This window comes from Anticarsia gemmatalis, chromosome 16, assembly GCF_050436995.1.
Source record: "Anticarsia gemmatalis isolate Benzon Research Colony breed Stoneville strain chromosome 16, ilAntGemm2 primary, whole genome shotgun sequence".
NCBI classification, from domain to species: domain Eukaryota; kingdom Metazoa; phylum Arthropoda; class Insecta; order Lepidoptera; family Erebidae; genus Anticarsia; species Anticarsia gemmatalis.
The window spans coordinates 9,591,469-9,605,084 of record NC_134760.1 but is presented as its reverse complement, the minus strand read 5'-3'; the positions used below and the strand labels follow the sequence as shown (position 1 = coordinate 9,605,084).

General features: G+C 36.4%; 3 protein-coding genes across 3 annotated transcripts; 2 read left to right on the top strand and 1 right to left on the bottom strand.

Annotated features, from left to right (window-relative positions):
• Nucleotides 1-401: 401 nt before the first annotated feature.
• On the bottom strand, nucleotides 402-4,879 carry LOC142979618 (beta-1,4-galactosyltransferase 4-like). The gene is made up of 9 exons (XM_076124651.1): nucleotides 4,843-4,879; nucleotides 4,287-4,355; nucleotides 4,134-4,199; nucleotides 3,835-3,970; nucleotides 3,576-3,673; nucleotides 3,279-3,462; nucleotides 2,769-2,891; nucleotides 975-1,153; nucleotides 402-580 (listed from the first exon to the last, which is right to left on the bottom strand). The coding sequence occupies exons 1-9, from the start codon at nucleotides 4,877-4,879 to the stop codon at nucleotides 402-404; spliced, it is 1,071 nt and encodes a 356-aa protein (XP_075980766.1).
• A 3,648-nt stretch (nucleotides 4,880-8,527) lies between these two features.
• On the top strand, nucleotides 8,528-11,219 carry LOC142979617 (beta-1,4-N-acetylgalactosaminyltransferase bre-4-like). Its single transcript, XM_076124650.1, has 5 exons — nucleotides 8,528-8,573; nucleotides 9,022-9,199; nucleotides 9,593-9,721; nucleotides 10,108-10,203; nucleotides 11,036-11,219. The coding sequence occupies exons 1-5, from the start codon at nucleotides 8,528-8,530 to the stop codon at nucleotides 11,217-11,219; spliced, it is 633 nt and encodes a 210-aa protein (XP_075980765.1).
• A 690-nt stretch (nucleotides 11,220-11,909) lies between these two features.
• LOC142979362 (3-oxoacyl-[acyl-carrier-protein] reductase FabG-like) lies at nucleotides 11,910-12,774 on the top strand. Its single transcript, XM_076124229.1, has one exon. The coding sequence runs from the start codon at nucleotides 11,952-11,954 to the stop codon at nucleotides 12,729-12,731; it is 780 nt and encodes a 259-aa protein (XP_075980344.1). The 5' UTR covers nucleotides 11,910-11,951; the 3' UTR covers nucleotides 12,732-12,774.
• The last annotated feature ends 842 nt before the right edge of the window (nucleotides 12,775-13,616 follow it).

The following is a 13,616-nucleotide window of genomic DNA, read 5'->3' as shown; positions in this document are numbered from 1 at the left end:
AATTTATAAAAAATAATTAAAAATAAAATAATTACGCGGCATAATGGTTGCGAAGTCCGCAAGTTTTGTTTAACTACTGTAGTATCGGGATATTTTTTTGTGCCAGATTTAAGTTTTATAACAAGTTATCGATTAATTTCGAGTTAAATCTATTGTGTGCATCATGCAGCGGCGCTATATAACGAGAGAAGCAATGCTAAGGGCAGTGGGCGTGCTCTACGCTGTGGCTGCTCAACGGAGTATTGCTGACGTGATTGGAACAAGACAAAACGTGATTACTAGGTTATAGTCATCCTACCGTGCTACTAGTGAAGTGGTTGAAAGATATCCAGGGGGAAAGCGAATAACCACTTATCGACAAGACCGATTTTTGCAAATTGCCGTGAGAAGAGAACCAAATGTTACGGCCATGCAGTTGGTTCGGAGGCTCCAGTCAGAGCACCAGTTGCTTGTGAGTGACCAAACTGCGAGGAAAATGCTGCATGAAGATAACTTTCACGCTCGCAGACCGCTTCGTACTCCAGCACTCTGCTGAGGAAATCGCGGACGAAGACTAGAGTGGGTTTTCTGTACTTTTGCTCTGGGATGATAACCCGTAGTCTGTATTACTGTTTACCGATGAGTCCCGGTTCGGTTTTCATTTCGATTCACGTAGAGTACGTGTTTGGCGAGTCTCTGGTCGTGATAGCCGTCTGCAATATCCTCAGGAAGTCCATTCATAGCACGGCGGGACAATGATGGTTTGGGCGGAAATTATTCTCGGTGGACGAACAGACGGCGTTTGGATCAGAACACCATTACGGCTAAAAAATACCGTAATGAGGTGCTAATACCGATAAACTACCCCCTTAAACTTCAAATGGGCCAAGAATTCACCCTCATTCACGATAACAGCCGTCCGCACACAGCAAGAGCGGTGACGAGATGGTAGCAGGAACACGACAAATCGGTCTTAAGCTGGCTCGCTCAATCACCTGACCTAAAACCCATAGAGCACGCGTGGAGTATGCCCCAAAGAAGAGATTTGAGGAATTTCCTTGCGAACATTGCAACGGAAGAGCCACTTTTTTGCATCTTAGCCGGACCTGGGACAAAATACCGCAGTAAGACTTGGATAACTCTATCCAAATTATGAAAAATCGCTGCAGGACTGCTGTAAATGTCACAGATGGCTTTATAGACTACAGATTTTTCACAAAACTGCTAAAAACAATAACTTTTTCTTATTTTTCACATTTTCTGAAGAAAAACATTCATTGTTAGTTTTACCATTTTTTTAGTTTTTTCTTTATTTAAGTATAAAATTGTTGACGCAAAATAATTAGAGATTTTTTTTGTTTTGAAGTATAGTCAGATAAATGGGCTTTATAGAAATATATACATGTTGCATGTTATCTTTCATAAATTTTGAGATAATTGAGTAAATACAAAATATCCCTAGACAGTGTTGATGTGTGTAGGATTTTATGTATGTACTTACTCATAACATAGTTTTCATTTTGTTCTTCTTCCAATAACCTTAGATCTACTATGGCTCTAGTCTTAATTCAGCAGTTTTTACCTACATCTATGAATACAGCCACGTGGAGGGTTTGCAATAACTCTCATAGCTTTAAAACGTTGAAAATAAAATACCAAGTATGTAAATCTCAATCATCTTTAATAAAAACGTTATTAGTTCATCAGAACAGTACAATAAACACACTCAATACTAAAATGTAAGACATCTTATAAAAGCGTAAAATTTCTTGAAGACAACTCATGTCCTTTTAATAGAAGGAGCTGTTTGAAAAGGTTCTTAGTGTCTAATTTTATTTTCTCCGGGTTCACGTCAGCCAATATGTGGGTGAACAGCTTTTTTTTAGTTACGCTAACTAGCCTGTATTTCGTAGATTTAAGCCCTTCCACTTGGTATCGTTTGTTGCATAGCGAACGAAATAGATCCCTGTAAAGATAAGAAAGAAAGAAATAAAGTCGGTTAAGTTATAACCACCAAATAACTCAATAATGATATACTTACAAGAAGTATTGGTTATACTATTTATTACTCAAGAATATTTTTTAATGATATTTGATTTTACGGATATGTCTTTGACCAAATGACAATACGTATTAAAATACGGGTAAAGAAAAATTAAAATTTTGTTGATTGGACAAAAAACTACAAGCAATTTTAAGCTTCAGTGTCGTCGTATTAATTTTAATGATGTTTTCTGTCTACAGCAGCATCAAAAAGATGGCACTAAATATAATATGATATACCTTTCAAGTCCTATTGCGTTCTGAGCGTGAGGCAGTGCCGCGTATCTTCCTATGGAAATTTCGCTCCGCCATATTGAAAACTTTTCCGTCAACAATCTAGAAATCAAAATAAACTAAGTTTCTAGAGCAAAACAATTTACACGAGGCAGGCCGAGGAAACGTTGGCGTGACGATTTGGACACCTATCTGGAAGGGTGGCAAGAGATGGCTGAGGATAGAGACCGGTGGAGGAGTTTGGGGGAGACCTTTGCCTAACAATGGGACAGTATAGGTTAATAAAAAAAAAAAAAAATAGTATTGGCTCTTCGCACATTACATCAACTTTTGGGTGCACTTCCACTAAAGGAAGCTGGGAGCGGACTGCGAATCAATCTTGATGCTTGAGACATCGTTAGGAATAAACATTCCTTTTCATATTTCAGTGTGCATATATGTCATTGGTTCTTTCCTCTCGTGTTACTTATTCAGTGGTTGAGATCGCAGTACTAAAATTTTATGTACGTTACCTGATCAACATATCATCGTCTTCTCCCCCCCAGTTCCAGTAGAAATTAGAATAACCGTTGACAGTCAAATATTGTGCCGGAGTGAGACCTGTCACACCACCGAATATCCTTCTATATGGGACCCTGAAACTAATGTTTGCTTAGTTCTTCAGTCGCTAGAACACAAGCCAGTCGATTTATATGAACTGGTCATTTAATAAAGATCATTGAAGGCTTTAAAGGCAGTGAGTATCGACTGTTATTGTAAAAGAAAATTGTGGAAAAAAGAAAAAGAGACTGTAAAAATAGACTGGGAGACAATGCCTTTGGAATTAGGGCCGCCGTGACACAATTCTGTATAAGAAGTTACAAATAAAATAAACAAAAATATTAATATGAAAGTTAATTCGTTAAACACTTTAATAGCTGCAGAGCCAAAAAAGGCAGGATAATAGATTACATCCCAGGGAAATTTTGTCCATGCAGCTGAAGCAAAGACTGAAAGTTAGAAAGAATAATACTACTGCATACATATAGCCATGACTTTCCACTGCAGACGAGAGGTGAACCGGGTTGTTGGAGCAACTGTAGAAGATCCTGTCGTCCTCCGGGATGAGGTCCACGTCGTGAAAGATGAGACAGTCCCAGGTACCAAACCTCTGACTTTCTAGATATGCCAAATTGTATAATGTGCCTTTGTTCCATTTTTCTGTTCCTGCAAATAAAGCCAATAAGGCTTAGTTTCTTCTTTATTGATTAACTTCCAGACATAAAAATTACGAGACATAATACATAGAGACATAAATCGAAATCTATTAAGGCTCTTACCATATTGTTCAATAACAAATATTCTGTACTCCTGCAAACGTTTCTTTAGTAACCGATGTATATAATATAAGAATATAATCAAATTCTTTTCTCGATTCCTGAAACAGTATACAAATGACTACTACAGTACAGTATAGGTACAGTTATTGACTGCTTTGGAATAAAACAAGGTTAGAAAGAGTAGCATTGACGAAGATTGAAAAATCCCTATTTATCTGTATATTACTTTAATGATTTCTGTCCTACAACATATACTCACCGATAAGGGACGAATATAGCTACTCGGTATCGTGATCGGCAGTGCGCAGGCGCATAGAATCCTCCCGGCTTTACATCCTGATGTTGTGCTTCCACCCAATCCAGGGGTATTCTACTTTTGTTTACTCTTATTGGCCCTGAAACAATGTTCCCGTAATAGTAACTGTTTAAATCTTAGATGTTTTCAATAACTCCTTGCAGAAAATTGTCTAGAAGGCACCAAGGAACTATGGACGCGAATGGTAAAAGACTCGAGTGATCTAGAAAAACCTTTTAGTAAGAAGAGCGGTTTTAACTTACCCCAATTCGTTGTATTTATTCGACATTGTGGAGTGTCTTTCGAATATATTGGATGTTCTTCTTCTCCTGCAAAATTAAATAAGTTTCCATTTATTTATTGCATGAAAAACAAAGGAAGGTGAGAAAGAAGGTGCCAATGTATTCTGTACTTACCAATATTTTTAAAAAGATGTTTCATTGATAAAAACCACGAGTAGGAGGTCTCATTATCTTTAGCGTAAGCTGAAAATCAAAATCAGATTATTACGCAAGTTAGTGTACATCTATGGGAGCGTATACCCACGGATTTTTTTTCCTCTACAAGTCTATAGTGGACGCCGGGTTATATTATTATATAACATCGAATGTAAGTACCTTAGTATATAAGTAACTTATATAGTACCTACCAAAGAATAGAAATACAGACTTTCTAAGGTACTATATAATTATATATGTGAAGAATACTTACACATAAGAACTTCAGTAGAATTAACCAATGGATATTTGTAATAATTTATTGGTATCTCTGTACGATTTGATTGTCCGAAGGTGATATTTGGTATGAAAATAGTAGCGTAGTTATACCGGCCGAATAAATTGTATGCGTTGAAATATGAATGCAAAGATAATACAAATAGAACAGAGATAATGAAGATCCATTGTCGAAGACTCGAGGTAGTTCTTTGGATGGTAGGGTATGGGCACGTGCATTTACGACAAAAACAATTACATCGACATCTAAAACCAAATGCCCTAGGTTCCTTCATTCTGTTTGCCTTTTGCAATTACAATATAGACGAACAAATTTTGTAAAACATTTATAAAATGAAAATATAGATAAAAGTTGTGAATAAAATAAAATATGTAAAACTTCAAAACATGTACTCTATGGTACTGATTTTTTATTGATAGATTTTTTTGTTTATACCTTTACCATACTGATTTCACCTTCTTGACTTATATGCTTAGCAAAGTATATGTACAAAGACTTTTTAGCATCCTATCGCCATTGTAATCCTATGAAAATATTTAAGGAGTGTTAGAAGAAACATTTAGGAAAGGAATAACTTATAATGTTAAAAGAAACGAAATCACACATTTTTGCAGATCTGAAATCTGACCAAAGATTCTTTGCACTGTAATTTGTTTCTCTCGTTTCAGTCAAAGTTTAAATATTAACTAGTAATTCATTTAATGATTAATGAATGAGAATGTAAATAAAGACTTCCATTCAGATATCGGAATCACAAGATAATTGGAATTCGATATCTCCACGAAAATAAGAATGTGTACACATCCCGTGTTGTTGTTTATCGTAAACAAAATTTGGTCATTTGTAGTTACAACTTGTAGTCGGGCCGCAGTTGTATTCTAGGCGTAGGTAGTGAATTAACTGGACATTTTGAAGCTTATAAAAGAGCTATTATTTTAAATAAGGTAAGTAATTTCAAGTGGCCGCGGGTTTCTTGCCAGCTCTTCTCATAGGGCTCTACCGCCTTTAGCTGAGCTAGTGGTAGATTCAGTAACTGTAATGACTATCATAAGTGTCAATATTTGACCTAAATGAATAAATGATTTGATTTTGGTTTTGATTTTTGATTCAAGTAAGGTCTTTTTTTCTTCGTCCTTTATAACCATTTGTATGTATGAATGTGAAAGAGGCAAAGGATATTAGTGAGGATCGTACGAACCAAGTGGCGTTCTTTTGTCTCTGGTCTTCTGTTATCATTTGGGTACTCTTTAGATAATTTCCCTTTGTCTTCTGACAGTCATCCGTCAGGTTCAATTGTCATTCATGTTTTTTTATATTTGTTGCACATACATTTTGTATTTTTAATAATCCACAACTTTTACACACTCAATAAATATAATTATCTCGCTCGTGATAGCAACTAATATAACCCCGTATTTTGCATACTAGTGTAAGGCAAAGAGCCGCTTCATTACTTCACTTCAATGTATTTACTTCTGTGACCTGGATGACCGTCGAAAAAAAAAATTGTTCTACCCTGAAACAATTGCAAGTGTTTAGTAGCAATTTCACAAAAGTTTCTTCAAGATATTCAAATGAGTTATTTAACTGTAGGGTACCCGTATCTGCACTACCTCGCTGCAGAGTTCAGACGACAGTTACTCCGAGTTATTGTCATCAATTGGCTTAAGAAGACGAACACCTAAACTGGAATTTACAAGATGGCGTCTAAGCGGTTCAAATACAGCTCATTATCTGGTCGAGGACGCCATAATTCTCTACAACAGTGTTTAGAAAACAAAACAGACCATAGAAGATGTTATAAAAACTGGATAACAGTGATAATGTGTATCGTTGCGTTTCATTACACGTATACTTATTATCTCATGTCGGATGAATTAGAAGCTGCACGTAGTACTACTACTTTTGCTATTATTAATAATAAAGGTGAGAAAATGCAATACATTTTAATATTGCTTTACTTAAGGCCGATGTCCATGCTGCAACGTCTTTACGCATGTAGGGGAGTCATTAATGGAGTCCCATCGTGTAAATAACCTGAAAACGGCATGCACCGTTCACCATGTTCAGCTGTTTCAGTGCGTTCAGTGCATGGCATATGCATAGCGTACACGCATTATCCTTCATTATCTCCAAATAGTGTCGCATAACAGAAATTATGTTTAAAGAAATGATTGATTATTGTGATTTTCTTTACAGATGAATTCCTAACGACAGTGAAGAGAGAACTCAATGATTACGAGGATACAAAGCTTAATACTCAAACAAACTCTCAACCGAAACAACCAGACAATGTGACTAAAATAGGCAGCTACAAATGTAAATAAAATTAATGCTTATAATCCGCCACTTTTATATTTATTATGATGCAAATGGGTGTTAAATGCTTTGAAACTTAGAAAGTTATAAAATCTTTTGTTTTGCTGAGACCAAGGCCAGTGTACCAGTATACTATACCAACCGAGGCCTAAGCCCTTCCTTATTCTAGGAGAGGAATCGTGTCCAGCAGAGAGATCCAGAAGGATCGTGTTTTAGTTGTATTTGTAAAAATCTTATTGTTTCAGTCAATCTAACGCACAGAGTTGTTACTGCGCGTCCGAGAAATCTTCCCAAATGTACAAGACGTACTTATAGTGGTAAGTGCGTACAGATAGAGCCCATAGATAATAAGCCTATAGAAACAGGTCTATTACATAACATATCACAAAAAATAGATACATTTCCTTAACATCATTACTTATGCTGTAGGCTAGGTTTATCAAACAATAATACTCTACCGTTAAGCACTTGCGGAAAATAAGAAATTAAGGGAATTGTTATTTCTTTTACTTGCTCTAAGCGGTGGCAGCTTATTTAGATGGCTACTGACACAAAAGAAAATTATACAGACAGTCAATACATTTCTCTTTCAGGTAAATACCCACTAAACACGACAAAGGTAGAAGTGTCCGCGTTAGAGCATGTGTTCCCTTTGGTCAAGGAGGGAGGATTCTATGAACCACCCAACTGTACGGCGAAGCATAAAGTAGCTATCGTTGTTCCGTACCGGTATGTAAATTATCTTTTTATCAAAAAGATTTACAAAAAGAAAACAGCTCCATTAGAGAATTGTTTGCTCTACTGTATACAACCATCTGCGCTAACATTTGCGTGCTATGTAGCTGTAGAAAAAGAAAGGCGAAGTTTTTTCGCTCTTTGACTATCGCATCAGGTTGCATAGCGTCGTGTACTCCTCTTTATTACTTATGCAGCTCGGGATTACCTTACAAACTTGAATTGATGAAAGCCCAATAGCATTTCGAAAAGGGTGCCCTTTTTATAATAATAATTTTCCCAAAGAAAAACTAATGGTAAAAAATATACCTAGGCGCTTGTACTGATAACGTTTTTAAAAAAATACTTAGTAACACATAGGTAAGACAATAGTTATGCCCTGATTAACGCCGCATTGAATTAGTCGATGTCGCGAGCCGATCCCGCGAATAGAATTTAATTAAACTGTATATAACTAGACTAGCGCTGTTAATTAATAGATTAGTGGTTTACATATTATAATATAGCTATAATTAATTAGCTTTGGACATCATCTTCATAATTTACAATCTAGATTATTAGATACTTATGAGGTTAGACTACTTTAGTACAAAAGAAATCAGAACGTGTCATATTTCGTAGGAAATTAATAGCAGTATGTACCTACCTTATCCAGTCCTTTGACTATGTTTGACGCAATGCGTATTGGCTATTTTTCACTAAATTAAGCTTAAAATACTTCTTGCATTTCGGATGGTATGTTTTTGAGGTTTTTTCATGTAAAACAGTTCCCGGCGTCAAAAACAGTAATTTATAAAAACGTTTGTTTCATTTCAGAGGACGCGAAGCAAACTTGGGCGTGTTTCTGTATAATTTACATCCATTTCTCATGAAGCAGCAACTGCAGTATCAAATATTCGTCATAGAACAATACGGTACATTATTAATCTTTGAAAATTACATTAATTTGAACTATCGTCATTATTTTTCTTCTTGATTGCTGAAAAAAGAAAAAAACAATTAAAAGCGCGAGAGAAGATTGAAAGATCTACTCGATTTTTTTTCAACAGAACTCAAGAAAGCTAATCTTTTTATTTCATTTATTTGACTCTATCAAATCCTACTTTCTATTTATATAAATTAATAGTTATACTAACTCCTTCGTTCGGGGAGGAGACCCAGAGTAATGGTACAGTCATGGGTTAAAAACAAAGAAATTGTATTTATTCTTCAAGTTTCTAACCCGCAATTGGCCAGCGTGGTGGACTCAAGGCCTCACCCCTCTCTTATTACAGCAGTAGACCCTTGCCCAGCAGTGGGACATTTGTATAAGTTAATTTTTTTATTACATTTATTCTTCGTAACACAGTCTACTAATTCCAGGTACAGACATCTTCAATAAGGGTCGTCTGTTCAACGCGGGCTTCAAAGAAGTGCAGCGTCTGCACAAGTTCCAGTGCGTGGTGTTCCACGACCTGGACCTGCTGCCCGGGAACAGGGAGATCCTGTACACGTGCCCCACGCTACCCAGGCACATGTGCTCTGTAGTTGATGATACTGAGTTCAAGAAATTAGGGTAATTTCATTACTTATTTTCGTGATAGATAGATAAAGGGATAACAAATTTGACTTATTCTGTGGTCTGGGCAGTATAATACCCTACCATACATACCATAAGTTCACGGGTTCGATTCCCGGATTAGGCAAAGTAATTTTGGAATTATAATAAGTATTTAAATATTTCTTAATAGTAGCTTGGGGTTTGGTAGTGAGCCTGCTAAATGCTTACCCTCTATTACATGGGGCTAAATAAATTGTAGCTGGCGAAACGTACATACGTACATAATATTCCATACTCCTGTGTATATATTCGAGTATAGCAAGCGTGATAATATATTAATATGTTCATCTCTTCGTATAAATCTTTTTGTTGATCTTAATTATCTTTTTTTAGGAAATCCTACAAATTCAAGTCACTGTTCGGAGGTGTTGTGTCTATGACGTTAGGAATGTTCGAGAGAGCTAACGGCTACTCTAATCTTTACTTCGGCTGGGGAGGCGAGGACAATGATATGTTTTGGAGGTAAATTTACATAATCATATATCGGCACAGTTTTCTTTACTTGGTACTTTCAGTGGTGCGATTTCCCAGTTCAAAATTTGTCGTTAGCTTTCCGGTAGTCAACAGTCGAAGGTGGTAGAAAATTCTGATACGGGGTTGCGGTTCTTCGGCAAAAGAAAAGCTATTTCATTTTTGAATATCTATAGACTATAGGAAATCGCGTTACAGGCGATTGATTTACCATTTTCATGAATTACTAAATATTAAAGTACTGCTAAGAATTTTTGATAAAAATTGTCTAACTAAGCAAAATTTAATACTTGCTGCGTTTTAGTGACAGAAGAATCTAGTGAAATTCAGATACAATTGAGTAATGAGAGTAAATACAGGTTAATATGTGATTTTAGGTTGCGTGCGGCAGGATTCCCAGTGGTAAGGTACAACAAGACTGTTGGTGTGTTTCTTGTGTTGCCACACACGAGAGCGGCAGTCAATGAATTCAGGTAATTATTGTATTTTGTGAGGTACTTATAATTGTATAATGTAACCAATAGTCCAGCAAGTTAGTAGAAAATACCGAATGCAGAGTGCGCGGGTGGAAAAGGTAAACAAAATGTAGGATTTAGAGGGTCACTATCCGTTGACTTATGCAGTTGACGTTTGTCCGTTTGTTACTTGGACATACACGATTAATTAAAAATTCGTTTATACCTCTACATCATGCATCTCCAGGGTTTTTACTATATTGTTGGACTATAACGTTATTCATTTCCGATTTTCTAAAGCAAATTTCTCCGTCATTATTATCTTTCCATTTAAAGCGATGTTCCTGTAGCTTTGGTTTAGTACATAAGCTCAGGTAATATAGTATTCGAGTTAATTACGTGGCCACTATCGGACCGCAGATCTCTGGTACATTCCGATGGCGAGGTGCGGGCGAGTGCTATAGCTATATGTATTAATATAGTTAAGATATTGTGGATATTGACACAGTTTACTTGAAGTGATAAATAAAACTTGCTAGAAAATTCATATGTAAACATGACTCCTGTTTTAATCTATAACGAAAATTTTGCAGCCTAAAAAAAGTTTAAGAACCTAGTATCTTTGTTTTTTTTGTCATTCTATACCTACAGACAGTTTAAGATCGTGTTATCCAAAGTACCTTACTAGAGTATTTTATGATGTTTATAAACTTTGACTTAGCAATTTTTCCAGTAGCATGTAGCCATAGGAGCAGCTAGCTGGCCGGCTTTCATTCTTCACAATTAAAAACCACTTTCAAAAAACAAAACAAAAAGTCTTCTTATTTTGTCTTCTTGGCTATTTCCCCAGATTCCACCTCCTCGTGAGAGCAGTAGAACGATACAAGATAGAAGGTCTCTCCAACTTGGAGTTCGAAGTGAAGGAACGGACGGCACATCGACTGTACACGCACATAGTAGTAGACATCAACCCAAGGAAGGAAAACGTCACTGAACTCAACCTCAGGTGGACATCTGGTGATAACGCGTTTTGAAATTAATAAAGTATAATTTTTAGACCCATGTTTTTTTACTAGTTTCGGTTGTAAAAAGCAGATAAGTTTACTTTGTAAGGACCAGCGCCTATTTATCGGCACAGCGAGGTAGGTCAGTACTGTCTCTTCATATGTTTGGCACAATGACTGCTTTATTAAGTTCAGCATACGTCCTTGGAATAGGACGTTTCAGTATATCTCAAAACTACTTAACTTGCAAGGTTATCATTATTTTAGTTTAAGCCAGGGACCGTACTATTGCGCGGCATTCCTAAGCATACATGAGGTTTGCTTGGGAATTGACCGTCACTGTACATATTGTGATTTGCATGAGACAAATAATAATTAATAGCAATATTGCAAATATATGGCAAACAGTAGTTGTCTTGACTAAGTGCACAGTAAAAATATGGGAAATAAACGAAGACGCATGCATTTAGTAACTTTAAACTCTTCAATTGCTGTAGTATGAAGAAACTAATAAATTTCCTCAATTTGAAAGATAACAAATGGACATAAATAAACCGGTATCTTGAAGCACTTAATACAAGAGCCTGTTAAGAAACTAGTATATTAGATGACAAGGCAAATCATAACAACATAACAGACATAATTTTACGAGTGCACTTACAAGTGTTTACTACACTATAATAAATTTCCACGATAACGTATTAGTATATAAATGAATTAGTTTCTCAGGGTCAATTATTCTTCTGCGGTATTGATACCACAATGGGCTTCAGTGAAAAAGTAGTCGTCATAACCGGCGCGAGCGCAGGAATCGGTGCCGCCATTGCTGTCAAATTCGCCGAGCAGAGAGCAAACGTTGTTCTCGTAGCGAGGAACCAGAAAAATCTTAAAGAAGTCGCTGAAAAGTGTCAAGAATATGGCTGCACACCTTTCATTATTGTTGCAGATGTATCTAAAGATGCAGACACTAAGAAAGTGATTCAGAATACAATAGCTAAGTACGGAAGAATTGATATCTTAGTCAACAATGCAGGTATTATAGCTGATGCAGCGATATATGAAGAAAACGCGATGCAAGTATACGATCGTATTATGACGACCAACCTTCGAGCAGCTGTGTACTTAACAAACCTGGCTGCTCCTCACCTCATTGAGACCAGAGGTAATATCATCAACATTTCAAGCATAGCGGCCGTTGACACCGTGAACAGTGGTAATTTCGCATACTGCACGTCCAAAGCAGGTATGGATCATTTCACCAGATCAGTAGCTTTGGATCTTGGGCCGAAAGGAGTGAGAGTGAATACTGTCAATCCTGGTCCAGTCCATACAGGTATCATCGACTACCGAGGACCTAGTCGTGATGAAATTTGGAAGCAATGGGAGCCAAACACTGCCCTCGGGAGGGTGTCAGCTCCCGAAGAGATTGGCGACTTGGTGTTGTTCCTTGCCAGTGATAAGGCGAAGAGTATCACTGGATCGTCTTATCTTACCGATAATGGGGTTCTGTTGAAAAGGAATATTAAATTATCTGCAGACTAATTTTTGTTGTTGAATTTAAGGAAATAAAAGTCATGATACTTTATCATTTTTTATTTGAACTCTATTTTATGTGGATACATAATCTAACATTAATTTGACTTTCACAAAGCTTACTACACACATATACCAATTCGAGGCAAATAATGCACAAGTTCGGCTTGAAAAGATAATATTTAATAATAAAAAATAGATAATTTCATTAATGTGTGAATTTGTTTTTGTTAACATATTTGTAACGGATAACAATAGCATATTATCAATACAAACTGTTTGTCAGTTTTGTTTTTTTAATGAGTTTGTTTACATCAATAACTAATTATGTAGAATGTAGATACATGAATAATACAATGACATATATGTATATATGTTACTGTAAAAGCCCGGACTGTGGTAAATCCTAAGATTTTCCGGTATATCCTAAGATTTACCAACTCTTAATGGTAAAAGTCCGAACAATTCTTTTATTTCGAACTTTTACCCCTATTCACTTGGTAAATCTTAGGATATACCTCAGGGGCAGGTAAATGTAGCTAATATAAAATAATTTTATAGTTATAAAGAAGGAGTTTTGGGCAAACCGACATGGGTAGGTTAGGTTAGAAGGCTGAGGTGGGAGCGAGCGAAGCGAAGCTCCCACCTCAGCCTTCGTGGTTATTTTTTTTTTAACCACCCATAAGGAGGAGCCCCGCGAAGCGGGGCTCCGGCGACATCTTCAAACTCTCATTATAACTATATTACGGCATATAATTATATCCCTAGCAATATCATTATATTACGGCTCAAACACATGATAATCAACTTTTACCGTGTCGTAATGTAAATCCTAAGATTTGCCAATTAAATGGTGGTAAAAGTTCGAAATAAAAGAACGTTCGGACTTTTACC

What these genes read in the sequence shown, in the direction of transcription:
- LOC142979362 (XM_076124229.1), top strand. Translation starts at nt 11,952, where the DNA reads ATGGGCTTCAGTGAAAAAGTAGTCGTCATAACCGGCGCGAGCGCAGGA.
- LOC142979617 (XM_076124650.1), top strand. Translation starts at nt 8,528, where the DNA reads ATGAAGCAGCAACTGCAGTATCAAATATTCGTCATAGAACAATACG. An exon ending in GACAATGATATGTTTTGGAG is followed by an intron (nt 9,722 to 10,107) that starts GTAAATTTACAT and finishes ATGTGATTTTAG; the next exon opens with GTTGCGTGCGGCAGGATTCC. An exon ending in GCGGCAGTCAATGAATTCAG is followed by an intron (nt 10,204 to 11,035) that starts GTAATTATTGTA and finishes CTATTTCCCCAG; the next exon opens with ATTCCACCTCCTCGTGAGAG.
- LOC142979618 (XM_076124651.1), bottom strand. Translation starts at nt 4,879, where the DNA reads ATGAAGGAACCTAGGGCATTTGGTTTTAGATGTCGAT. An exon ending in GCTATATTCGTCCCTTATCG is followed by an intron (nt 3,674 to 3,834) that starts GTGAGTATATGT and finishes ATACTGTTTCAG; the next exon opens with GAATCGAGAAAAGAATTTGA. An exon ending in GACGATGATATGTTGATCAG is followed by an intron (nt 1,154 to 2,768) that starts GTAACGTACATA and finishes TGACATTTACAG; the next exon opens with CAGTCCTGCAGCGATTTTTC.